Source organism: Vombatus ursinus, unplaced genomic scaffold (assembly GCF_900497805.2).
Source record: "Vombatus ursinus unplaced genomic scaffold, bare-nosed wombat genome assembly UNPS02014932.1, whole genome shotgun sequence".
Classification (NCBI taxonomy): Eukaryota; Metazoa; Chordata; class Mammalia; order Diprotodontia; family Vombatidae; genus Vombatus; species Vombatus ursinus.
Window position 1 is genome coordinate 15,543,538 of NW_020954710.1, and position 26,446 is coordinate 15,569,983.

The 26,446-nt window shown below is 45.9% G+C and overlaps 1 protein-coding gene across 3 annotated transcripts in view; it reads left to right on the plus strand.

Annotated features, from left to right (window-relative positions):
* Nucleotides 1-26,446, plus strand: part of LOC114029550 (multiple epidermal growth factor-like domains protein 6) — a 381,178-nt gene that overhangs the window by 175,546 nt on the left and 179,186 nt on the right. For all 3 annotated transcript variants that reach the window (XM_027844042.1, XM_027844044.1, XM_027844043.1), the window contains exon 5: nt 23,833-23,955. In XM_027844042.1, coding sequence (XP_027699843.1) covers nt 23,833-23,955 — 123 coding nt within the window. The remainder of the gene's footprint in view (nt 1-23,832; nt 23,956-26,446) is intronic.

Genomic DNA, 26,446 nt, shown 5'->3' on the forward strand with positions numbered 1-26,446 from the left:
CTTTCTTTCTTTCTTTCTTTCTTTCTTTCTTTCTTTCTTTCTTTCTTCCTCCCTCCCTCCTTTCCTTCCTCCTTCCTTCCTTCCTCCCTTCCTTCCTTTCTTCCTTCCTCCCTCCCTCCCTCCCTTCTTCCTTCCTTCCTTCCTTCCTTTTTTCCTGGTCCTTGACTTTTTCCACTACTTCTAAAACTGAGTGACAGAGGTCTAGCAAGATAATCCTAGCTGACATTTAAATAGCTAATGATTTTCAAAATGTTTTATTTATTTAGCAAACAGTTATTAATTGCCTTTTATGTGCCTGGCACTTTTCAGTGACTTGCTCAGGATCACACAGCTAATGTCAAGTGTCTGGTCTGAGATCAAATTTGAACTCAGGTCTTCCTGATCTAGGGCTGGTGCTCTATCCACAGTGCCCCCTAGATGCCCCTCTGACACTCTTCTAGGTGCTGGGGATGCAGAGGCAGTGGAAAGGATTCTGGATTTGAAGTTAAAAGACCTGGATTTGAATTTGGCTCTTTCACTTGGTACCTGTATGACCCAGAGTCATCTGAGTTCTGCATGCCTCAGTTTCCTCATATGTAAAATGAGAGGGCTGAATTCTGTGACCTCTGATGTCCCTTGTGATGAGATCCTCCCAAGGCAAATGCCAGCCATCCCCATTTTGCAGATGAGCAAACAGCCCCAGAGAATTGAAGTCATTTTTTTTTTCTAAATCCACACAGCTAATAAGCATCCAGTCCAATCCAGTGGTTATTTTCCTACACCATATAGGACCATAGATTTAGAGCCCATAAGGACTTTCGAGGCCAGTGAATACAACCCCTTCATTTTGTAGATGTGGGGACATGTTGGTGGGCGACTTGCTCTGAGTTTTACAGGCATGGCAGAGACAGGAATCTAACCCAGGTCCTCTGCCTCCAGATCCAGGCCTTCTTCCATGGGGCTGCTCCCAGCTGCCCGCTCAGGGACAAGGTCCCACAGCCTGTTGGCAGGGGCTGAGCCAGGATTCTAATCCAGGTTCCCTGACTCTCACACCCTATGTGGTACCCTGACCATGGCGCCTGTGCAGTGCACGCTTTTTGTAAATAAGCTCCAAGCCAACTTCACGGGGAAAACCTGGCGGCCACCTCACCTTTATAAAACTTGAACCTGCTGCTCAGAGACCCTGGGGAAACTGTAAGCTTTTTCCGACCTCAGCCTCAAAGGCTGTGGTCTGGGGCTGGCCGCCAGCACAGCTGTTCCTCATTAGCCCTGCTTTATGGGCTCCAGGAAGTGATTTAGGGACTGGTCCCCGACCCCTTCCTTTTGTAGGTGACACCTGGCCAGCGGTGACAGCTGATTCACAGCCAGGGAGCTGGGCAGGAGGTCATAAATCTCCCGGCGTGGGCTTTGGGGCTGGCTGGCGCTGGCTGGCTCCCAGGGCTGTCAATGCTAGCCAGGCAGAACAGTTCCATAACTTAAACGTTTAAAATGTGGGCTTGGAGGTGATTTGGTCCTACTCCCCCACCCCAGTCTCAATCTACAGTATAAAAACTCAGGGTCCTAGAGCAGGAAAAAGACCTGAACAAGGTCAGACAGGTAGGAAGTACAGGGCTGGGGTTCAGACTCAGGTCTTTTGACTCCTGGGTTCTCTTTCCATTATGCTACCCCTGTTAACCACAAGATTTTGGATTCATGGCAGAGGAAAAATGTTGAATTATATCAGCAGACCCTGAGTGTCCCCAGGGATCAGGCCACTTCCCCATCCCTCCAACCCTCAGTGAAGAGACATTTGTACGGAGGAAAGGAGTTTTCTAGGCACGTGTAAATGAACCAGGGAGGGGAATGCCATCTGTAACTATTTTGAAGGACCCCTGGCTTGGGATCCTCTTTCCATCAACTCTCAGTGTCTAGGATACTAGCTGGGGTGGGGGCACAGGTAAGGACAGGCTTCAGGCTATGAATGTAATGACCTCCTCTTTATTCTTGTAGGAACAAGAGAGAGGACAGCTAGATGATGCAGTGCATAGAGTTCTGGGCCTGGAGTCTGAAAGACTTATCTTCCTGAGTTCAAATCCAGCCTCAGATACTTACTAGCTGTGTGACCCTGGGCAAGTCACTTCACCCCGTTTGCCTCGGTTTCCTCATCTGTAAAATAATTAAAGAAGGAAATGGCAAAACACTGTAGTGCCTTTGCCAAGAAAACCCCAGATGGGGTCACAATGAATCAGAAACAACTGAACAGAAGAGAGAGAACATGGCGTTCTAGGATTTGGAATTATAAGGGACCTTTGTTTAAGCTCATCTGTCTGCCTGTTCTAGATCAGTGCTTTCAGATGAGGAAACTGATGTTCAGAGGGGTTAAGGATCTTTGTAACCTCTGCCTTACTCCATGAGTCTTGAATAGGAAAGCTGTAGGAGATCGTGTGGGGCATCTTCTAGCTGAAGGACACCTCTTCCAGGAGGCCTCTCTCCAGCCTCAAGTTGGTGGTGATCTCCTGGCCACCTGCTCCCTACCATGCTTCCTCCCCTCCAATTCAGAACCTCGGACCCTGCCCCCAGGACCATCCTGGGCTCTGATGGTGGCTTTTCACCTGCATAAAGTCACGTTGACATTATCTTGCTGCCCAGAACCAGGTGTCCACCTCATCTCCCAGGCACCAGCTCCAAACCTCAGGTCACCCTCTCCTCCCCGGCCCCCAGGCCCCTTCAGCTCCCTTTTATCTGTTTTCTCCCCCAATTAGAATGTAAACTCCTTAGGGAAGCCACAATCTTACTGGCTTTTATTTGAATCTTCCTTAGATAGCCTGGCCCACAGAAAGCCCTTAATAAACGCCCTGCCCTCACTGTCTCTAGTAACCTTCCCCTTCCTCCATCCAACAGTATAGTCCTGATGGTTTCAGGGCTGGAAGGGCCCTTTGAGGCCCCTAATCCAACAGACTCATTTTGCAGAGGAGGAAACTGAGGCCCAGAGGTTAAGTGACTTGCTTAAGGTTACACAGGTCTTAAGCAGAAGAGCCAGGATTTCAGGCTAGGTCCCTGATCCCAAATCTAGCCGCCTTTTCACTGAACCACACTGCCTCTGACACACACACACACACACACACACACACACACACACACACACTCACACACTCAACACTTCATGCATTTGAATATCATCCTTGTACAGGGGCCATCCATATCTTCTGTGTGTGTGTGTACACACACACACACATATATATAGAAACTCCATATACACATACACACATATATATACACATATATAAGCTCTGCACATATATAAGCTCCATATATATGGGTATATATAAGCTTCACACACATATGAGCTCTCTCTACATGTATATACATACATACACATGTATATACACATATGTATGTGTATATAGACATGAACTCCGTACCCATAAGTTCCATACACACATATGACAAATATGATCATTTTGTAATTCCTTTGTACATAGTTTGTACTGATTTAACCCTATAGTCTAGTCGATGGAAAGCTCCCTGAGGGCAGGATTTGCTTCATTTTTTTGGTTTTATACCCCCAATACGTAGTACAATGTCTGCCATATAGTGGTGCTATATAATAAATGAAGGGGGGAAGGGATGAATGGATGAATGAATGAATGAATGAATGGCTGAATGAATGATGGGAAGAACCATCTCAGCCACCCAGGTGTTGCACCTGGGGAAGAGCCCTGGGGGGAAGGAGACTCCTCCAGGTCCCTGGTATTGGGTTGGTTTTGGCAGTTGGGAATAGGGATGGGGACCGGTGTACAGCTGGGATTGGAGGGATCTGAAGGTTCAAAGCCGAGGAGCGGGTGAGTGTACGGGCGGTGGGGTGCCGGGCACCTGGAGGCCAGAAGAAAGGCTTTGGGTGGAGCAGTGCTTGGGAGCCAGCTCTCCCTGTTCATGTAAATGAAAGAGTTTTCCCTTTCAAGTCAGCTCCAGCAGGAGAGTTGCCTTGCAGCTACAAACTCCCATCCTGGAGTCTCCCAGACTTTTCAGTAGCATCCAGGGGTTTCTTGGATCCCTCAGATCTTTCTGGGCTTTGCCACATCCCAGAGGGGAAGGTGAGGCAGCAGCAGCAGCCCCTTCGTGAATCAAGAGGAAAGAGTCATGGGTCTGGAGTCAGCATCTCAGCTTTCAGCTCCAGGCTTTGCTATTCCTCCTTGAGTTTTGAGTAACTCATCTTGCTGGGCCTCAGAAACAGAAAATTCCAGAGTGGGATGGGGCATCATTGATTTCCTAGGCCAACCCATAGCTGAAAAAGAATCCTCATTATAGCTTGAACTAAACAAGCATTTAAGTGTCTCTTGGGTGCCAAGCACTGTTCTAGGTCTGGAGGACACAAGGACAAAAATGAAGCAGTCTCTGCCTTCAGGGAGTTTCTGTTCTATTGGTAGAAACTCCTTGTGTACATTTAGGCTGGTAAATTTTAACAACCAACTCTCAGGAAAAAAGTACAATCTGAATGATTAACATTCTCTCCAGCACTTTCTTAAGTCTAGACAATCAGCAAAACAATAAATCAAGCCCTGATCTGTAGCATTTGTGACTTTGGAGGTGTAAATAAAAGCTCACCCTGAATATTTAACAATGGGCTGGCCTGCCAGTTGGAGCTGGCTCCAGCATATACACCTTCATATAAGCATACACAAAGTAAATGCATGCTTATATGGGGGGGTAGGCATGAGGCAATAATATCTGGGGGCTTAGGGATCAGGGAAGGTCTGGAGTTTGAACCCAGATTTGAAGGAAGTTAAGAATTCCTTAAGAGGTAGAGATAAGGAAGGAGGGCATCCCTGGCATGGAGGACCATCTGCAAAGGCCTGGAAATGGGAGATGTATGCTATAATCGAAGGTGGTTCTTTCAGCCTGTTCCTGATGACCTCTGCAGGGTGACCCGTGGCTTCCTGAGGCAGATCATTCTACATTTGGCCAGCTCTCATTCTTAGGAATCTTTCCTGACATCAAGCCCAAATCTGCCTCTTTGCAAATTCCACCCATTTACTTCTGGTTCTGCCCTCTGGGGCCAAACAGAACAAATCTAATCCGTCTTCCAACTAACAGCTATTCAGATGTTGGAAAGCAGTCATCATTTGTCTCCCTCCACCGCAGTCTTTTCTCCTCTAGTCTAAACATCCCTAATTTCTTCAATTAATCATCAATGAGACACTATCAATCCTTATTGCCCTGTTCTGGAAACTCTCCTGCTTATCAATGTTCTTCTCACACTGGAGTGCCCAGAACGGAATGCATCTGAGTGCCTCATCTATAAAATGGCGGCTGGGGGATGAATGGTCTAGATAACACTAAGCTTTCTTCAGGTTCTAAACCTCCAATTCTGGGGAGGATTTTCTGACCTTTGCCACTCTTAATTGCCCCCCTCCCCAGTCTCTTACATAAACTCCCCCTTCTTTCATGGAGTTTATGTCTTCATGTTCCCGCTGTGGCCTGATGTACTCCAGCCTTCCATTGTGTCTTCAATACTTCTGCCAAATTCCTTGGGCCTCCTCCTCGACAGGAGGCTCTAATTCTAGCTTCCTTCATGACCTTGGACCTCTTTGGGTCTCAGTTTGCCCACCAGTAAAATGAAGGGTTGGACTAGACTATCTCTGGAAAGCCCCTTCCAGTTCTTAATCCTGCAGTCCCGTGGAGACAGAGAAGGAATTCTCACCTAGAGGGATTCTCATGGGCAGTGCTTTATTTGGGCAAATGGAGCAGAAGTGGGGTTGAAATGGGATCAGATCATGCAGGCTTTTGCTTCTAGCATAGAAGGCAGTGATGGAAATTTGTTGTTTTTAAATATATTTTAAAAATCTACTTCCTGGAATGAATGGACTTAGAATGAATCACCTCCTTTATGAAATCTCCCCAATTTCCCTGTCCAATACTGATTATTCCTTTTTTTTAACCCCAATGAATTGAATTCAATGAATTCAATTCAATAAACATTTATTAAATGCCTACTATGTGCTGGGCACTGTGCTAAGTATTAGGAATACAAATAAGAAAAAGAGATAGTCCCTGCCCTCAAGGAGCTTATAATCTAATGGGGAAAACTAAAGCTTTGCTTTCACTTTTATTTGTAATTATCACTACAAAAAAAGTAAAGCTATGGGTGTCATCTCCCCTACTTGCCTAAAAACTCTTTGAGAACAGGCATCATGTCTTATCTTTCTGGCTACCCTTCTCAGCGCTAAGTACATGACTTTATTCACAAGAGGTACTCACTGGAGGTTTGTGGGCATGCTTCGTGAGCTTGTGGGTGGCTGGAAGCTGAGAGGAATAGCAGACAACAGAATCAGGGACTTGAAAGGCTTGACCAATGGGCTGAATCTCATGAGATGAAATCTAATCAGACAAATGTAATCTTCTAGACTTGGGTTCAAAAAATCACCCGCCCAAGTGCAGTAAAGAAGTAAAATTTCACAGGATTATTGCACCAAGCAATAACCTTCATAGTTTTGCAACAGGGTCACTAAAGGCATCTCCCGTTGAACAGGACCAGGAAGGATTGAGCCTGGATCCAAAGGAGTGCACATATGTGGTCTGGACCAGTTGGTTGCCAAGTTCCCTTCTAACTCTCTGATTCTGACATGTGTGGTTCTGATTCTGGGTGTGATGCTACACGGATGGATAAGCAAGGATCTATGCTAGACTTTTGTGCTGTTCCCTAAAGAAGCTTCTCCTGCTATGGGGAACTCTTTTAGAAGCACACTTGGGAGTCACATTGTCATCAGAGATCTCCTCTGTCCTTCTCAGAGGAGCCAGTCTAATAGCTTCATGCGTGAGACTCCCCTCACCGCAGCTATAACCATGTCATCAAGACTGTCTTACAGTTGTATGGCCAATGCTGCCTCCACGATAAGCGTATGCTGCAGAGTGGAGACGGTGACTTACTAAAACCACACATCTGCCATGTTTAGAATCTCTAACATGTTCAAAGCTGAACTTTGTCTTTTTTCTTTTGCATGGCTAACATCCAGGGACCCTTAGCATATGTATAGATGTGTAATAGAGAGGAGTCTGTTTCCTTTTCTCCTCTTCTGGCTTGGGTCAGCTGAACAGAAGGAAGAATTCACATCAGTTCCCTCTAGGAGCTTTGTAAATCACGCAACTTGTATCTGGTTGGAGGAGGAGAGACAAGGAAAGCAATGGGAGCGGGCAGATCCCGAGTCTGGACTGTGATCTCAGTCCATCATTCATGCTGTGTAATTGGACAACATCATGACAGGAACCAGGACTTTTCCCGGGAGGCTACCCCTCCCAACTTGCTGAGGAATTCTGAGGCTTCCTATCTCTGCCGTTGATGCTCCCGCCCACCCCCGAATCCTGATCACTGCTGGCCTTTCCCAGGTGATGCTGCAGTGAGGTTGTGGTCCATCCTCTGGGCTGGGGGCCAGCCTACTTGGAACCTGCCCCATCGCTGCTGCTCCTTCACAGTTATCCCAGATTTCTAGAAAAATGACCGGTTTCCAAACTTGTGACAGAGCAATCTCTGAGCTTTCTTAGTGCCTTGTTCATGATCCTCTCACGTACTTTGCACTGTGCTTATTTATGTGAGTGTTAAGAGAATTCCATTCAACAGATTCCCATTATATGCTTAGTCTGTGCAAAGCCCTGTATTAGGCACTAGGGAGAGGAAAAAAGAAAAAAAATCACCACCCCTGGCCTCAAAGAGCTTACATTCTACCATCAAAACACAAAACACAAACCACCATCAAACACAATGGGATCTTATATCTTTGACCTATTTAAGTTAATAGTGAAATGGGAAAATCCATTGTTGAATGTAGCTTGGGAAAGCCTTCTTATTCCCTACTAACATCCTCATCAGTGATGCTCTAAACTGGTCTTTAAAAGATTTTGTACGTATGGGGAAATAGACACATAGGTTGAAAGTCGTTGATACTATCTTGGTTGCCTTTTTTCAGTAGTAACAAGATCTGAGTGTTTCCCCCCATGCCTATGATATCTTTCCCTCCTTTAGACACCTTGCTTCTGAGTTCCTCCATATCCTCACAGTTTTATCTCTTCTTGTTCAGATATTCCCCCATGCTCACTTGATCTCCTCTGACTGTTTTTCCTATTTTTGTTCTCTCTAGCGACATTTCTACCTCTTTCATAAGTACGTTTGGGCCTGGGGTGTTGGAATCCAAGCGTGTAGGTTTCACTCTCCTTGATGGAGAAAACAGTGTGTTAAAATGGCTTTTGCAAATCTTTTCCATTTTAATTCTGTTTGTAGTCCTTCCATTTTCATCTTTGAATGTCCTTGGAATGACTTCTCTTAATTGGCCAAACTTTTCTTAAATTGGTTTTACCTTCTGCTGCTTCTTTCTGCTTTATGAGAGAGTCATTATCATACAATGGACCATGGGAGTGACAGCCACACCAATTATAATAATTTTTTTTCAGAAGTTTAGCCAATGTAAATTGGTTGCCACAACAAGGAGACCAAAAGAGCCTAGAAAGCACCTTTGTCAACAAACATCTTATTTAACTTGCCAAAAAGAAGGAGATGGCTGCCAAAGACAACACTGCCTTAGAATATAAACTTATTTATAAGACCTGAAAGAGGCCAGGCATGGTAGAACGCTCCTATGATCATGCTATGGGGGAGACTGACGTTGGTAGATCTCTCAGGCTTGGGAATTCTGAGCTACTGTGGGGCTGAAGACTATTGGTGTCAGCTCTGAGTCTGGCGCCAATATGGTAGATCTTCCAAAGTATTCCCTCCAAGTTAAGGGGCCAGTGACTGCCTAAGGAGAGGTGAATCGCTCCAGGTCAGAAATGGAGCAGGTCAAACCTTCAGTGTCAATCAGCAGGGGGTCTTTTTTTTGTTGTGGTCTTTGTGGTCTTTTGTAATGGTCTTTGCCTAAGACAGCTCTTCCTTTAGGTTTGGTTAAAAGACCCTAATTACTTCCTGTGGAATCAGACCTTATTTGAATAAGTCCCCATTTCCCACCTCTTTCCTACTCCTTGACCCAATCAGCAGTGGGATTGGGTCCACTGAACATCTAGCCTGAGTGAGATAGGGAGACCTATTCTCAAAAAAAATCTGGAGAATAAATAAGACAAAATATACACAAAGCAACTGCAAGAAGAAAAGACCACTTACAATGGAGAGACCAGGAAAGACCTCTCATATAGAAGGGGGGGGTACCTGAGCTGTTCTTTGAAAGAGTTCAAGATAAGTGATATGGAAATGGGGAGGAAGACATTCTAGATATGAGTGTGGAGGCTGGAGATAAAATACCATGTACAGGGACCTGCTAACAGGCCAATTTGATTAGAATGGAGCATGCATGGGACTTCTGGGAGTGGAGTCAAGGTGGTGGAATAGAAAAAGCATTCAGTTGAATTCTCCCAACATTCCCTCCCAGGAAACTTTAAAATAATGCCCAAAATGGTCTAGACTGACAGAGCCAACAAAGGGTCAGAATGAGTCATTTTTTCCAGCCCAAGACAACATAGGAGGTTGGAAAGAGAGATCTGTGACATGGGGGAGGAGGGTGACCTGGAGCCCACATGGATGAAACAGCAGCCGAAGCTTTGGGAGCTCTCAAGCCAGAGATGGTAGAGGGACCTGGTGATTGGTTAGAAAGTGATTACGGGGACCCTTGTGCTAGCACTGGGCTCAGGACCAGATGCTGTTGGACAGCTCCATGGCCTTTGTTTCAAGGGTGGAGAGGAGTACTTTTGGTCAAGAGAAAGTGGAAGCCCTGAGGGGCAGTATCACTTTCAGCCCCAAGAGATCAGGGACACTGAGAACCAGTATCAGTTCTGCTCCAGAGCCCTGAGGAACAGTATCCAGTGCAAGCCCAAGAGATCAGGGGCCCTTCCTGGGTAAGGAGCAGAGTGAAGACCGAGAGAGCAGTGACCACACCTCTCCCCAGATCATATCACCTTGGAATCACTGAAAACTTCCAAACCCCCAGAACTAGCTCTCAAAACAGCAGTGTGAAAAAGCCTGAAGCTTGGGAAAGTGCCTCTCTCCTACATTCCAGGAACAGAGCCCAACATTAACATAAAGTTCCAATCAAGAAATAGAGTGGAAAAATGAGCGAACAGCAAAAAAAAAAAAAAAAAAAAAAAAAAAAAAAAAAAAAAAAAAAAAAAGGAACTTCACAATAAAAAACTACTGTGGTGACAGGAAAGATCAAAATACAGACTCAGAAGAAGACAATGAAGTCAAAACAGCTACAAGCAAAGCCTCAAAGAAAAAAAATGTGAATTGGACACAAGTCCAACAAGAATTCATGAAAGAGCTGAAAAAAATTTTTCAAAATAAAATAAGAGTAAGTGGTAGAGGAAAAATTAAGTAAAAAAATGAAAGCAAAAGAAGAAAATAATGAAAGGACAATTAACAGCTTGGTTTAAAAAAAGGCATAAAAATACTGAAGAAAATAAAATGGAAATGGAAATAGCCAAATGGAAAAAGAGATACAAAAATTCATTGATGAAAATAGCTCCTTAAAAGGCAGAATTGACCAAACAGAAAAAAAAGGAACAAATGCTCACTGAAGAAAACAATTCCTTAAAAATTAGAATTGGGCAAGTAAACATGCATGAAGAGGAATGTTAAGAAATAATGTAGGAAAGGTAGACGATAGCCAGAATGGGGCACAAGGGAGCTTTGAATGCCAAGCTCAGAATTTTACATTTTCTCTTAGGGACAATGGGCAGCCACTCCAGATTTTTGAGTAAGAGTTAATGACATGACATGTCTCATATCACCCACTAGACTTATGAGGGCAGGCATTAGGTATTTTATTCATTGTCTAATCCCATATCATTATTGATACAGAAGAGCAAGGGGGGGGATATGGTGTGCCCATTGGCTTGTGGACATGTCAGAGCACAGAAGAGTTGGGAAATCATCCACTGTCTTCATGAAGGAACCTTGCATGGAGGAACCAGGTGCTATTAGATGAATACACCCTTGACCTCCTGATTCCATTAAGATGTTCTTGTCTTGTAACCCTCAGGTCGTCCCCATTTCCCACCTCTTTCCTACTTCTTGGACCTGAGCATTTCCAAGAACTTCTGGTTTCTGACTCAGCCTAATTTCTGATTTCTTCCCTCTCTTGAGCTGTGCTTTGGACTATAGTATAGTACTTGGAGCGCCATCTTTGGAGTCAGAAGACCTGGGTTCAAATCCTGCCTCTCTAGCCATGTGACCTTGGGTGAATTATTCAGCTTCTCTGGCCCTCAGTTTCCTCATTTGTATAACATAGTGGGGGGGAGTTGAACTAGAAAGACTTTGTGGTCTTTTTTAATGGCCTTTACCTAATACAGCTCTTCCTTTAGGTTTGGTTAAAAGACCTTAATTACTTCCTGTGGAATCAGACCTTAATTTCTGCATCCATAATGCCTCAAACACATTAGGTACTCAGGAGGTATTTGTCAAATGGAATTGAAATTGTCAAGACAAGTCAAGTCAACGAGCATTTATTAAGCACCATATGCCAGCCACTGTGCTCTATGAGATATAGGGTGTTTAGAGCTTGGAAAGCACTTCAGAATCAGTTAGTCTAGTGTCTGCATTTTACTGATGAGTCTATACCTGGGGCTCAGAGAGAAAGGACTTAGTTGAACCCCATTCTAATGCAGTTCATTATAGTGTGGGCTTGGTTACAGCCTGTCTTCCATACACCCAGAAATGTAAGGCCACTGAAAAAAGCCCATTATGTTGGGAACGGACGTTTCTTTAGCATAACCCTTTAGGTTCACAAAATGCTTCGTGTGTATCTCCTTGGAATGTCATGGGTATTTTTTCCCCATTTTACGGCTGAGGAAGTTGAGACTCAGGGAGACGAAGGTAACTTGCCCATTGTTAAGTCACTAACAAGTGTCAAAGGCATGATTTGCACCTGGCTCTTCCTAATTCCTAATACAGCACCCTGTCCCTTCCTTTCTTATGATGCTGTTAGCCTCTGATATGGGTTTCAGTCCTGGTATTGAGGTTAACAAAGATAATGAGGATTAGGGTACCTAAAGAGCCCAAGTAAGAACTATCTTCCTAGCCAAACTTTTCCTGTATTCTCTCGAACAATAACTAGCATTTACACAGGGCTTTGGTGTTTGCAAAGAGCTTTATATACGCTCTTTCATTTAATCTTCAAAATAACCCTGTGAGGCAGGTGCTGTCATTTATCCCTATTTTACAGATGAGAAAACTGAGCCTTAGAGAAATCAAGTGACTTACCCAGGATCACCCAGCTAGTATGGGTCTGAGGCAGGATTTGAACTCGGGTCTCACTGCTTCGAAGCCCAGCCCTCTTTCCACTCTGCCACCTTAGTGCTGACCTGGATTGATGACTACCAGATTTACAAATAGTCTACACCTATATTATCCTAAATGATGTATAAACAGCATTGATTCGGAAGTCCATTTCTGTCTCTGATACGTACGACCTGTATGACCTTGGGCAAGTCATTTAACCTTGTTTGCCTCAGTTTCCTCTCCTGTAAAATGAAGCGGTTCATCTAGGTGGCCCCCAGGGTCCCTTCCAGCTTTAGAGCTATGACCCTGTGTCTCTCTGGCCTGTAGAAAAATCATTTTTTTGTTTTTTTTTTGTTGTTGTTGGGAGTCAAGAAAAATATTCTTGGACAGCTTGAGAAGCACCTATATTTCTGAGCCATATTCTGTAGTTACAAGAACAATATTTTCCTCCTTCTCCTTCCAAAGCCTTGGTTGGGAGCACCTGAGGCAGGGAGGGAGGACGAGAGGGAGCCGGTAGCCATCTAGGGTTTGGACAAATTTCTATAGGACATTGAGTTTGAGATGTCCAATGGCCAGTTGGAGGTTGGAGGCTGGAGGTCAGCAGAGAAGTTAAGAATCTTAAGGATCCTAAGAATCCTAAGGATCTGGATGTGTGCTGACTAGAAAGTTATTCCCACCCACCCTTGTTTCATTCCTCCTTCCATCAAATTTCATTTTGTAAGAATTAGGCAGGTCTGGGGGCCGATTTGGAATCTGAGGTGTTGGGTTCAGATTTGACCTCAGTCCTACTCTGTGTGCCTCATCACCTCTCCTCTCTGGGCTTATTTCTTTTTCTGTAGAATGAGGGGTTTGGACCAGTGGCCACCCATGGTATAATCCAAAAAGAAGACTCTTTCAAAGGTGCGGTAGGAGGGAGCCTGGAACAAATGTCAATGACAAAAAATGCCCAGAATCAGAATCAGGAGATGAAGTTTGGTGCGGTAATGTGCTAAGAATAGCAAGGAAGCAGTATCTTTGGATCACAGAGTGCTTGGGGGAGAGTGAGGTGTAAAAAGACAGAAAGGTTATGGAGAGCTTCCAAAGCCAAACAGATTTGATCTTTGATTCTGGAAATTAATAGGGAACCAACAGAATTTATTGAGTAGGGGAGTGACATGGAGAGACCTGAGCTTAGGAAGATGAGCCAAGTGGAGGATGGACTGGAGTGGCAGGTGAGATGAACCAGAAGGCTCCTGCAGTAGTCCAGACGTGAAGCGATAACGGTGTTGGCTGTGTGGGTGGAGAGAAGGGGCCATATATAAGGGACGATGAGAAGGTAGAATCTCCAGGACTGGGCCCCTGATTGAATATGGGAGATAAGGATAAGGAGTCGAGGATAGGTGGCTAGGAGAAGGGTTGTACCTTTGACCCTTTGATGCTAACAGGAAAGTTAATAAGAGGGAATTGTTTGGGGAGAAAGATAATGAATTCAGTTTTGGACCTGGTGGGTTTAAAATTTCTATGGGACACTGAGTTTGAGATGTCCAATGGCCAGTTAGAGGTTGGAGGCTGGACGTCAGCAGAGAAGTTAAGGCTGGGTAGGTACATTTGAGAATCATCAGCACAGAGATGATAATGGAATCCAGGGAGTGGATGAGGGCCCAGGACAGAGGCCTAGGGAATACCCATAATTACTGAGTGTGTCCTTCGAGAAGATCCAGCAAGAGTGAGAAGGAGCAATCGCATAGGTCTATCTCACTAGGTTTTCTCATACCTGTCTATTCCTGCCTATCTGAACCTTAGAGTAGCATATAACCAGTTATTATCATTGTGTTTACACCTTTATGCTCAATGACTTAGATAGAATTAAATAATGATTATTACGTCAAGGTGCCATGTTGCCATCTAGAAGAAGTTGGCTTTGGAGACTGGCTGAGATTTAAGTTCTATCTTGCACATAGCTATGGTCATCAAATCCCTACAAAGTCACCAAGTGAGTGAGCATAGAGAAAGAAGAGAAGTGGATCTGGGTCAGAGCCTTGGGGTACGCCCCCCCCCCCATTTAGAGGGTTGGGTTTGGAAGATGTGCCAATCCAATGGACTGAAAAGGAGTGGTCAGACAGGTAGGAGGAGAAATGGGAATTCTATCTCTGCCTCTCAGTGCCCCCTAAAAATTCTATGAGAAAAGAAATCGCCTATGAGTTGCTGATCTTTATCAGAGGATGGGATTTCTTTGCTGGGAACTCTAATGAAATCACAAGTCCTGCCTCTCAGTTATCATTGACAACACCCTGCCTGGGACAAGTAAACTCTGTGATGGCCTGATGGGGCAGTGGTTACTGCTCCCATTCTGTGGTTCTTCTGCAGAGGGTCCTGGGGCGGATGGAGGCAGGGAGGCTGCCAAAGCCCACCTCCACTCAGGTTTTCCCTCTGCACGAGGGGGAACTTTCCTGCCTTGTCTATAGGTGTGCTTGGGAGGCAAAGAGAAAGGCTGTAGGACCAGCTCTGCCCCTAACATTGACTCTTCTCTTAGGTAGCTCTGAAAGGAGCCATCCTGCTTTGTAGCTGGGGAAGACTACCCAAATCCTTTGAAGGCACCCCCCTCCCCCATTGGCTGAAATGGTCATTAGGCAGCTAGGTGGCACAGTAGATAGAGCACTGGGCCTGGAGTCAGGAAGACTCCTCTTCCTCAGTTCAAATCCAGTCTCAGACACTTACTAGCTGTGTGACTCTGGGCAGGTCACTTTACCCTGTTTGCCTCAGTTTCTTCATCTGTAAAATGAGCTGGAGATGGAAATGGCAAACCACTCCAGTATCGTTGTCAAGAAAACCCCAAGTGGGGTCATGAAGAGTCAGGCACAACTGAAATGACTGATCTACAACAACAACAACCATGGGTGTATATGTTGACAGCACAACCAGACCCAGGACTCTTGATCTGTCAGTCGGTCAACAAGCATTTATTAAGCACTTAGTATGTGCTCGGCACTGAACCAATAGAAACAAGAAACAGTCTCTGCCCTTGATATTGCTACCTGGGGAGACAGCATGTTTGTATTCAACAAGTATGTATGGGCTGGGTACAAAATAAAACAAGGCAGTTTCACTTGTTAGCGGTGTGACCCTGGACAAGTCACTTAATCTCTGTTTGCATCAGTTTCCTCAACTGTAAAACGGGGATAATAATAGCACCTCCCTCCCAGAAGGTGTTGTGAGGGTCAAATGAGATCATAATTGTAAAGTGTTAGCATGTGCCTGACACATGGTAGGTGTAAATATTAGCTGTTATTATTATTATTATTATTATTATTGTTATTAGAATGAGGTGCTTAAGCTGCATCTTGAAGGAAAAGACGGATCCACTGAAGCCGAGGTAAAGAGGGAGGGCACTCCAGGAAGGGGAGATGGCCAATGCAAAGGCGTGGAGATGAGAGATGGAATATTGTGTGTGAGGAACAGAAAATAGGTCAAGGTAGCTGGGGGGTAGAGGGCTTGAAGAGAGGGTAATGGCTAAGGAGGTTATTGATCTATCTATCTATCTTTCTTCCTTTCCTTCTTTTCTTCCTTCTTTCTTTCTTTCTTTTTCTTTCTTTCTTCCTTCCTTCCTTCCTTCCTTCCTTCCCTCCCTCCCTCCCTTCTTCCCTCCCTCCCTTTTTCCTTCCCTCCCTCCCTCCCTTTTTCCTTCCTTCCTTTCTTCCTTCCTTCCTTCCTTCCTTCCTTCCTTCCTTCTTTCCTTCTTTCCAGTTTGACCCAGGGCTCTTCTGTTCTTTCTCTGTGTTCTATTTGCTGACTTTGTCAGGGATTTAATGATTATATCCTCTTGGCCCCAGATCAAATTCTGTGTATACACAGATACACACAGACAGACACACCCCAAAGTCCCAGTTTCTTTCCTGAGGTCCAGTTCCACATTATCAACTATTTATTGGCTATTTTGAACTAGACATCCCAGGGACAAAGTCATACAACAACCCTAGGATGCAGGTGCTATTATTATCCTCATTTTGCAGTTGAAGAAACTGAAGTAAACTGAGGTTTTTATTTTATACTTAACCTACACATACTTGTTAAATACATACATGCTGTCTCCCCAAAAGAACACTAGCATATCGAGTATGGGGATCGTTTCTATACACACATATATGTCCATATACATATAGGTGTATACATGTCATCTGCATGGCCATGATAATTAAATCCCTGACAGAGTCACCAATGAGAGAGCATAGAGAAAGAACATAAGAGACCCAGGCCAGAGCTTTGAGCTATACCGCCATTAGAGGATTTGATTTGGAAGATGTATCAACACCATGGACTAAGGAGTGGTCAGACAGGTAGGAGGGGGACCACAGGTAAAGAATGCCATGCAAACTCAAGGGAGAGAAGCGGGGCCAACAGTCTGCTATAGAGAGGATAGAGACCGAGGCTGAGAAAAGATGATCAGGTTTGGCCACAGCGACATCGTTGGTTTCTTCGGAGAAGGCGGTTTCAGTTGAGTGGTGATACTGGGAATTAGACTGCAAGAGAGAGGAGAGGGGAGATGGAGGCAAGGAGGGTCTTCCAGGAGTTTGGTTGTGAAAGGGAGGAGAGTGATGGTAGGATCTGATGAAAGTTTTCCAGAGATGGGGAAGACTTAGGTGTGTTTGTAGGTAGCTGGGGAGGAATGAAAAGGTGGGGGTAGAAAAAGAGGGGAAGGGAGGGAAGGAGAGAGAAGAGAGGAAGGGAGGGATAGAGAGAGAGAGAGAAAGAGAGAGGAAGAAGAAGAAGAAGAAGAAGAAGAGAGAGAGGGAAAGAGAGGAGAGGAAGAGAAAAAGAGAAGAGAGGAAAGAAAGAAAGAGGAAGAGGAGAAAAAGAGAAGAGAAAAAGAGGAGAGAGAGAGAAAGAGAGAAGATTAGAAAGAGGGGGAATGATAGAGGCGGCAGTCAGCTGGGGGAGGTAGGCACATTTTTGAGTTTGACCTTGGGAGGAAGAAGGCTGAGTTCACTTTCAGAGATTGGAGTAAAGGAGAGAAGAGGGAAGGATGGAAGGATGGTGTCAGGGGGTTCTGAGATAAAGAGAAGGGAAGAAGAAGGGGCTTGTGACAGATGAGCGCTGTCAGGTGTCTGTCCCCAGGGCAGAAGTGTACTTGTGGGTTTCGGCTAGCTCTGGACCAGATCACCAAGCTCTTTCCGCGCCAAAAGCCATAAGAAGAATGGGAGTCTGGTCATCTGGCCTGAAATTATTCTTTGTTGACAGAATGAAAATCTTCCCAAAGAAGAGAGATGGGGTCTTTAGGTCTGAGTTTTTGGTTTTTTTTCCAAGACGATCCTTCATCAGATGCCGGAAACACAGTTAATGGCTGAGAAATCTTCCCCACAACCTGGGCCCTCCCCTGAGCGTCCCACGTGGCTCCTTATTTCTGGGTGGCTTCTGTCGTCACCTGTAGGCTTGGGGAGAACGAGAGCCCTAGAACATGGGTGTGTGTTTTGGGGGTTGTCTCTGATTCAGTGTTTTCAAATCCCCCCTCTCCCCCCCCCGCCCCGCAACCCTACTCTGGGTAAATTCTATGCTGGGGCCCCTTTGGGTTGGCCCTGTGAATGTGATGCAGCCCTCCTACCTCAGCCTTCCCCTCAGAAAAATGGGTGCAGTACAGCCGCTCCCCTAGGGAAAGGGGCCGCGTCCCCTCCAGAGCAGTTGGCGAGGCTCTCGAGGCATCCAGAAGACTAGCCAGGAGGGAGTAGCAGCTTTCCTGTGGGGAGCCAAGTCCCCTGGACTAATTAAGCTAGAGGCATGCATTTCAGGGAGCCAGAGAATGCCTGTCTGACAAAAACATTTCAGGCACTTACTCAAGGAGCAGCGCGCGAGGAGGGCTGATGGCTTCCAGATGGGGTTTCTGTCGGCCCCAGAGAAGATGCCGAGCTTGGGGGATGGCTCGGGTCTAGGGGTGCGGCGAAGCCCGCCCCATCCTGGTCGAGGACCAACGTCTGCATTTCTGCCCCCCAGAGGCCCCAAGGAAACCTAGGACCTGACCAGACCTCCGGCCCAGGGGCCTGAGTCCCTCCTTCCCTCCCCCCAGAGCTTGCCCTCTCCCGAACCCCCTCACCAGGCACCGGCCAGGAGCAGTTTATCCAAACCCTGGGGGTGGTTGTTCACTCCACCAAGCTGCACAGTTAAATTCCTCCCAACATATCACAAAGGGGTGTTGAAATGGTTGTCAAAGGGCGAGCAACCAGCTGCTTTAGCTAAGTCGCGGTGGGGACGCCAGGAGGGAGGGGAACAGCCGGCTTGAACTTTGACCCAAGTTTCATTTTCAGCTGTAATACGAATCTTAATGAAATGCCTGATAATTATTCGGGGCCCACTGGGGCCAGCCAGTCAGTCATGAAGTCAGTAAGCAGAAATTAGGCACCTACTGAGTGCCAGGCACTATGAAAAAGGCAAAAAACCCAGTTTCATGGGCATACAGACAACTGTGTATAAACACTGTACTATTCTCACTGTGGCCTTGTTATAATCCTTGAGGGCAGGGTTATTTCATCTTTTGTCTTTGTTCCCGCAGCACCAAGTTTATTCCTTTGTTTAATAAATCCAACCTGTATTCGATAAAATATTTAAGGTTCTTCTATGTTGCAGGCACCGTACTAGGTACTGGGTTTATAGAGGCAGAAATGCAATAGGCCCTGCCCTCAGGAAGCTTACTGTCTCTTCTCTCAGGGGCTAAATGACTTGCCCATGGTCACATAGCTAGGGAATGTCCGAGGCTGGATTTGAACTCAGGTCTTCCTGACTCAAAGTCTAGGTCTGTTCACTCAACCTCCCTCTTCGGGTCATTGTAGGGTTTCGGTAAGATAGCCTAGATCATAGGTTCCCAAAGTGGGTGATATCACCCTCTGGGACACATTGGAATGATCCAGGGTGGGTGGTAGTAGCCTCAGGTGCATTTGGGGGGCTTTGAATAAAAATAAGGGAGTAGTGGAAGCATAAGGAAAGAAGAGAAGAAAATTTTGAAAAACCGTTCATACGTGTTTCATCCGCTGTGTAACAGAATTAAAGTCATAGTGATTACATTATTTTCCAAATAAACACACAAAATGCAAGTTATAAGCGATCAGTGGTCAAGTCTGCCGGCAGGTCTTAAGAGGCAAGTGTTTGCAGGCAAGCTTGTTGCCCATCGTCAGAAAGTCCAACATGCATAAGCAGGAATATGTTCATGACATGACTTGTTTACAATATGATGCTATATGGTTACATGATGCAATATCACATCATCAAAATTTTGATGTAGGAAAAACCCCACAAATTTACATGAAATTTTAAAATTTGAGATGCATCAGTTAAAAAATATTTCATATTCTTTTGAAATGATGCAAATTTTAAAAAAAACTATTAAAGAGTGAAAGAAAATAGATTTCCAGGGGAAGGGTGGGCCAAATAAGTTTGGGAACCTCCTTGAGGGCAGGATCTGTCTCAGTTTCTTATTTTTGCATCCCCTGCACTTAGAACAGTGCCTTGCTCACAGTAAACACTTAAATGATTTTTTTCTTTCATTCATAGTAATCATAATAATCGATACCACAAGGAGGCAGTGTAGGCGGATATTAGTTGTGGTTGTTGAATGCATGAATGAATGAATGAATGAATGAATGCAATGTGCGAGTGAGGCAAGCTGCTTGCAGACAGGGGCAGGATATGATCTCTGTGCTCAGGGTCCCCAGAAAGCCAAACAAAAGGCAATATGGGTAGAAAAGGTCGTCCGTTCAGTCCTGCTGCCCGGTTGCCTGCTCTGAGGCTCCGTAGATCTGTTAGGCGATTCACGAGTCAGGGCAGACGGGCAGCTCTGGTTTCTCAGCCAAGTTCATGGGTGCCACTGCCCTGGCGTGGAGAGAGGACTTGGAAAGAGGTGATATTGGACTGACTGGAGCGCCAGAGGCCGCTTTTGCTAGCATAGGTGTGCCCTGGGGCCACGCTCACTAGGCCTTGCAACCTGTCCCTGGCAGTGGGGCTGGAGGACCTCCCCGTGTTCCCACTCTGGGCAGCCAGAGGCCTGTCTTCCGCCAGCGAGTGGGCTGTGAAAGCAAAGGACTGTTGTCTTCCTCCCCGCAGCAAACGAGGCTGGACGAGGCCTTCCACTCAGACCCCGATTTCAGAGTTGGCTGGGCTCAACCAGCTTGGGGACTGGGAAACCCAGGTGGTTTCTTACCCCCTCTTTTCTCTAGAACTGGCAACTCTTTCTGCTCCAGGCTTAGAAGCCAAACCCTGTGTCCTCATCTCATAAACCCTGGGCCAGATTCTCACCCTATGTAACTCTCTAGGAATTCCCAGAGATTTCCCATCATTAACCTTGGAAGGTCTGGACTTGGGTTTGCATTCCAAGGGCCCTGGTAGAGATTATGTGAAAGGGGCTGGGTCCAGCAAGATGGCCTTTGTCTTGGGACTGTGGACACAGGGCCTTGGGAGGGAGGAGACCCTCTTGGGACCCTCTCAAGAGACTTTGCCTTTTCAATGAAATTCAAAGGAGACACCTTTCTGGGAAAATACGTCACTCTCCTGGTTTTGCTTTAAATGGTATTATTAGGATCTCCATGGACTTGTTTCTGATACAAACTCGCTCATGGTAGAGTTGTATTTGCAACAGAAGCCCTGAGATTTAGAACTGGAAGGGACCTTAGAAGTAATTTAGTCCAACCCCTTCATTTGACAAATGGAGAAACTGAGTCCCAGCGAAGGGAAAGGACTACGAGATCACACTAGTGGAAAGTGGTAGATCTGGGATTCGAACCCAGATCCTCATGACTACAACCATAGCAACCTTGCCACCGGCCTTTGGTGCCTCATGCAACTCTGGCAGCGGCTCACTCACAGGGTTATGGCAGACAGGATTGGCTTTCTGTCTTTGCTCCATTCCCCAAGCTGTAGAATGCTGACCTATGCCCAAGAGAGTAAGACTCTCTTCTACAGCACTTTCATACAAATAAAAATAAAATAAAATAAAGTCACCTGGCTTTAGGTCAAAGGCCTCCAGCGAAGGGGACCCCGTTTTTTCTCAAGGCTGTCCATTCTACTTTGGGGTGGCATTCTTTGCCAGGGTGCTCTTCCTCACGCAGAGCTGAAGTCTGCTTCCCTATACCTCCCACTCATCGCTCCTTGTTCGGTCCTCTGTGGCCAAGCAAGATGAGGCTGATCCTTCTCCCCAGGTGACAGCCTTCAGATGCTTGAAGACGGGGCCCATGCCTTCCCTGTGTCTTCTCTTTTCTACAGTATAAAACCCCCAGGTCCTTCCAGTCCATAGAATTCAGTTGATTCTTTGCCTTTCAGTGAGTGAAAGTTCCAGAGGCTGATTGAGGCTTGATGTGAGCACAAACTTCTTAACAATTCGAGCTGTCCCAGAGGGCCACCTTTGGAGGGGCTGGGTTTTCCCTCGGTAAAGTGATTAAAGCAGAGGTGCAATGATCCCTCACTGGGGGCACTGGAGGGGAGATTCTGGCTCAGAGACACTGGTACCGGATAGGGCCACTGGGGTCCCTTTCCAGTGGGAAATTCTATGACTCTGGACTATACAGCATGATCTTGAGGATCCTTTATCATTCTGTCTAGAATTATGGGTTCAAAGAATGTGAACAGAATGAAGGAATACAAGACAGAAAGCAAGGCTGACCTTGAACTTGGGTTAAAACACAGCCAAGTTCAAAGCAACTTGGTCCTGAAGCTCTGAAGCTAAAATGCACTGGCTTAGAACCTGTCTGGGGCAAATGTATTGAGCAAGAAGTGATTATGACTTCTCTTAGTCCAAAAACAAGAAGGAGACTCTCCATTCTGTATTGAAATAGGTCAGGTTCTGTCTTATATTCCTGCAGAGATATGAGGAAAAAACAGAGGCAAATGGGGGAGGTAGAAGGTGAAGGTGCAAACATGCCCATGTGCATGCTTATTGTTTCTGTAGGGGATATAGAACCATATTTACCAATGTCTCATCATATGCAATTGATGCATTCCTGAGAAGTTTGGGGTTCGTTGCCTTTTGGCAAATTGAGTCACACTTGAAATAGTCAGGCTCTCTCTAGGATGCTTTCCATTTCTGTGATGCTTTCTTTGGTCTTTTAATTTATACTGATATCTTTTCATCACCTTCATCACCTCTAGCTTAACTTGTACTGGTATCTTTTATTTTTCAACACCTTAATCTCCAGATATATCCTTCCCCTTCACTATCCAATGAGGCATCCCTTGGAAAAAAAGAATTAAGAAAGGAAAAGAAAAAAAGAAAGAGCTCAGCACAGTCTGGCAGCACATACAGCATTCCACACACATAACTCTTCACCTGTGCCAAGAAAGGAAGGAGGCTCATTTTCTCCTTTCTTCTTAATTTGATTTTATTTTCAGTTCTGAATTCTTTCCCTTCCTCCTACCCTATTGGAAAAACAAGAAAAACAAAATCCATTTTCATTTTTTTAATTCAATTTTATTTTCTTTCTCATCCCTTCTTCAAGGGAGAGTTTGGTCAATATAATTACACAGTGTAATTGAAAAATTTTCATTTTTTTTTGTTCTATTTTACACCATCATAGTCATTACGGGTATTATTTTCCTGAATCTACTTTCTTTACTTTGTATCAGTTCATGTAAATTTTCTCATGCTTTTCTGTGTTCTTCAGATTTTTAAGAGTGTGATAATATTTACACATCATCTCCCAATACTGATATTGTAGGGAGAAGTACAAGCATCATTGTTCTTATTTTATAAATGAGAACTCTGAGGTTCAGAGAAGACCCGTGACTTGACCTCAGGCACACAGATAGCAAGTGCTGTGGCCAGATTTCTTTTAGAATCTCCTAATGGCAAGTTCTATGCCTCAGTACCTCCCTAGTTAAAGAGATAGTTAAAGTATCTCTACTTAATGGAAAAAAAGAGAATGGTTTTTCCTCCCTCCCTCTCCCCTCCCCCGCTAGTGTCCCATTTATTGACTTTAAATATCCAGATTTTCGTGTACCTAAATGAGTTTGATGTCGAAAAATTTGAGTTCAACTTCAGGCTCTACTATTTGCTATCTATGTGACTCTGAGCAAGTCACATTCCTTGTTTGGGCCTCAGTTTCCTCATCTATAAAATGGATTTTGTTTTTCTTGCTTTTCCAATGGGATGGGGGGAAAGGAAAGAATTCAGAACTGAAAATAAAACTGAATTAAGAGGAAAGGAGAAAATGATCCTGTAGATGACTTTTGGGAAAGGGCACGGTCCATTGGAAAGAATACAGTGGAAGCTGGCTTCAAATCTTGCATGTCATATTTATCATCTGTATAACCATGGGTGAATCACTTCACCTCCTGGGCCTCAGTTTCTCATTTGTAAAATGAAGGAGTTAGACTGAACGGATTCTGAAGTCCCTTCCAGCTTCTCGTCTAATGAGTTGATGTCCTCCAAGGTCCCTTCCCCTCCAAATCCACAATCCTGTTGGATTTTTCAAGAGCAAGATTTGGCCGTAGGTGTGGACGCAGTCCTAGAGGAGGCCAGGATGGAGGAGTGGGGGAAGATAGCCACAAGGGGGTTCGCAGCTGTGGTGGGCTGAGGGGTGGAGACTCTTGTGGGGACGCCGGGACCTGGGATCGTGCTAGGTAGGCCAGTGTCCGGAGCCCCCAGTCACTGCTGACTCCCTTGCCTTCTGCAGATGTGAACGAGTGTGAAACCAAGAACGGGGGCTGTGAGTCTCAGTGTTGTAACACCATTGGCAGCTTCTACTGCAAATGCCCAGCCGGCCAGAAGCTACGGGATGATGGGAAGGCCTGTGAAGGTAGGACTGGAGGGCGGGCTCTCTCCATGGGGGTGGTATGGACCGAGCTTGGGCGGCCCCTGTCCGCACCTGGAGGGCAGAGGTCTGAGCTGCTCAGCGATGAACTCATCACCTCGTCCCGTCGTCTGGTTGTCGTCAGGAATCGGAGGTTATTTCCTGATGGATCCCCCACTGTAATCGGATCTTAGAGAGCTGACTGTCATTGAGAGCTGAAGTGACTTATATGAGAGTCGACTTGAGACCAGATGTTCCTGGCTTTTTACCCACTATCCCGTGCTGCTGTCTTTCCTCTATGATATGTTGCCTTGTAAATGTCTGTTGAATTGAATTTGGTTAATCAATCAAATCAGCATTTATTAAGTACCAACTATATGCCAGGCAGTGAGGGGTGATGACGATATATGTAAAACAAAGCGTCTTCCGTCCGTGAGAAGGTTATGCGGTGGCTAGAAATATGTACACAAATAAGTAAATAGATACAAAATCCATTGAAAGTATATAAAATAAAAGGTAATTGCAGAGGGAGGAGGCACCAGTCACTCAATCAGCACTTATTAAGTGCCTACTGTCTACCAGGCACACCAGCACCTGGGGAGAAAGGTAGGTAGGAAATGAAATGAATTGAATTGAATTGGGGATTCTATCTGGAATTCTTAATCTAGGATCTGTGATCGTTCAAAAAATATTTGGATAAGTGTCTGTGAACACAACTGGTTTCCTTTGTGATTTTCTATATTATTTTCGGTATTTAAAAGTATGGTCCTGAGAAGGGCTTCCCCAGCCTGCCCAAGGGGTCCAGGGCACAAAAACATTTTCCATAGATGGACCCGAGTCGTAAGATCATACATTCAGACGTGGAACGAGCCTCCCAAGGCATCTAGGCCAACTCGAACTTGACAGAGGGGTCCGAGGAGGAAAGACCGGGCCTGCAGAGCCAGCTTATATTGAGGCCTGGGATGAGAGGGCAGAGGGCTGGGTGTGGGGAGGGATGGAGCAGGGAGTGGGAAGGCTGCTGCATGTCACGTGTGTATGTGTGCACATGTGCGCGCCTAAGGGGACCGTGATGAGGCCACAGGGCATTGGGAGGGATGGGTGAGGAGGAGTGTGGGATATGAGACAGAGGGCTGAGCCAGGGGGCTCCGGGAGAAAGGGATGTAGTTGACTGCATGGGAACAGCATGGTCCTGTTTGAGGAGTCACCGCTCTGCAGGCAGGGGCACTGGGTTCCAATTCTACCCCTGCACTGATGCCTTGTCTCTGCGCCTCAGTTTTCTGGTTGGACTAGATGACCTGTAAAATCCCTTCTGGCTCTGACTCAGTGACACTTTGAGCCTCTCCCCTGCTACTGCAATGTCCCTGGGCAAGCCCCTTAACTCTCAGGGCCTTGGTTTCCTTCTCTGTAAAATGAGGCAGTTGAACTAGAGGACCCCCTAGGGTCCCTTCCAGCTCAAAATCTGTGCTCTTTGACCCCGTGGGGAATGAGAGGGGCAGAGCAGCTATGTGTTCGGAGGGTGAGGAGGGATGTTTGCCGGCATTAGAGAGCAGAGTACGTGTGTACATGTGTGTATATGTATCAACATATGCAAATGTCTCTGTGTGTAAGCATGCACGCATGTGTTTACATGGCAATTCATGCGTGCCCAATGTGTGCACACGTGCGCACATACGGTGTGCATGCATGTACCGTGTGCACACATGTATGTGTTTATGTGTGTACACATGCATGCACACATTTCATTGCATTGCATGTGTGCTGGTGTGTATAATGTATGTATGCGTGTTTATGCGTATGTGTGTGTTTTGTATGTGCATGCATCGCACGCATGGGCGTGTACATGCAAAGGTACATGCGTATGTGTGTGCATACATGTAGGCATGTGTATGCATGTTTGTGTGTAGGTATTCATGTGTGTGTGCGCATATGTGTGTATGCACGCGCACACGTGAGCCCTATCCTTTGTGGCCCTAGGGGACAGGCGTTTGCCAGCTCAGGGCAGATCATATTTCTCAGAGCCCTCGTCACATTCTGATCACACGTCAGTCAGATCTAGAACACGAAACGAGAAAGTGCCCTCTTTCAGAGAAGGAGAAAACAGATGGAGTGAAGGAGGGAATGGCCCCCAGAAAGAGCCAGACTGTGGGATCCAGTCACCAAACACCCTAGAAGGTCCCCGGCAGGCTGGGAGAGGAGGCTAGGCCTAGCAGATGCATTCCTCTGCAGCGTTTCTGGGATTCTGTCGCCTGCTCCCTTGGCCTGGGGCCTGAGTGGACCCCAGACCCTGCTGGTGGAGGGGGCACCCTGACAAGGACAAGGGCATCTGGTTTCCCTCTCTCCTTCTGTCAGATAATTGGTCATTATCTCATTTCTCCCAGACTTCCTTTCCGAAAGTGAACTGGACCAAGGAATGTAACAGCTCCGTCTGTGCCCGCCGACAGCTGGGAGTTGTCTGGGGGCGGGGGGGGGGGGGGGGGGGGGGGGGGGGGGGGGGGGG